General features: G+C 40.1%; 1 protein-coding gene across 1 annotated transcript in view; it reads left to right on the top strand.

Moving 5' to 3' along the window:
* LOC113470541 (vacuolar protein sorting-associated protein 13B-like) overlaps positions 1-629 on the top strand; it is a 28,986-nt gene extending 28,357 nt beyond the window's left edge. The window contains exon 10 of the mRNA XM_026829059.1: positions 451-629. Within this exon, the coding sequence (XP_026684860.1) occupies positions 451-629 (179 nt within the window). The remainder of the gene's footprint in view (positions 1-450) is intronic.
* Positions 630-836: the final 207 nt, after the last annotated feature.

Genomic DNA, 836 nt, shown 5'->3' on the forward strand with positions numbered 1-836 from the left:
CAAAAAATTGCATACATATTTCGAGACATGGTCTTCACTTGACTGGAGTGGCGTCCAGTCAAGTGAAGACCATGTCTCGAAATATGTATTACTTGACCATTATCTCAAACTAAACAAAAAAAATTGCATTCATATTTTCATTGAAAATGTTTTAATGGCCTACTTACTGGTGTTCTCGTGTTGACCCAGCTCCTGAATAGGAAGTATTGTGTCTCTTCTCGCCCATCTGATGAGAGGCATACTACGGGATGGGCACGCTACGACACAGACCACACGAGTCTAATGTAGCAGTAGATTCATTGCTTGGAAATAAAAAGGGCGGTGAAACACTCTCCTTTTTTTATTCATCGGGACCATAAAACCTCTCTCTAAAAATAATAATAATAATAATAAAAAAAAGATTAAATTCAATCAACCTAATTATATTTTTCCCTTGTTTGTGTTTGCCAGGTATCGACAATATTCTTGTCTCATCCAACGGTACCTGTCCGTGTGGCGTGAAATCTATGGATGAGGTTCTTATTACCACCAGTCAGACCATACCAGATCAGACTGAGGTGTTGAATTTGACGAGTAAGCCCACTTGCTCCAAATGGCAGAGGACGAAACAGAAGGTAATTTCCATATAAATGAGAGGTTTGACACAGGGAACTGTAACTGCTAAGGTTTTACTGTCCCGAAATCGAAGAAAGAAGGAAGACAGGATAGGAGAAAGCCAGCCTTTCCGAGAACGAAGATTATCCGTTCAGGATAAAATCCGTTTTGACAGAGGGAACTGTAACTGCTAAGGTTTTACTGTCCCGAAATCGAAGAAAGACAGGATAGGAGAAAGCCAG

Source organism: Diaphorina citri, unplaced genomic scaffold (assembly GCF_000475195.1).
Source record: "Diaphorina citri unplaced genomic scaffold, Diaci psyllid genome assembly version 1.1 scaffold54, whole genome shotgun sequence".
NCBI lineage: Eukaryota > Metazoa > Arthropoda > Insecta > Hemiptera > Psyllidae > Diaphorina > Diaphorina citri.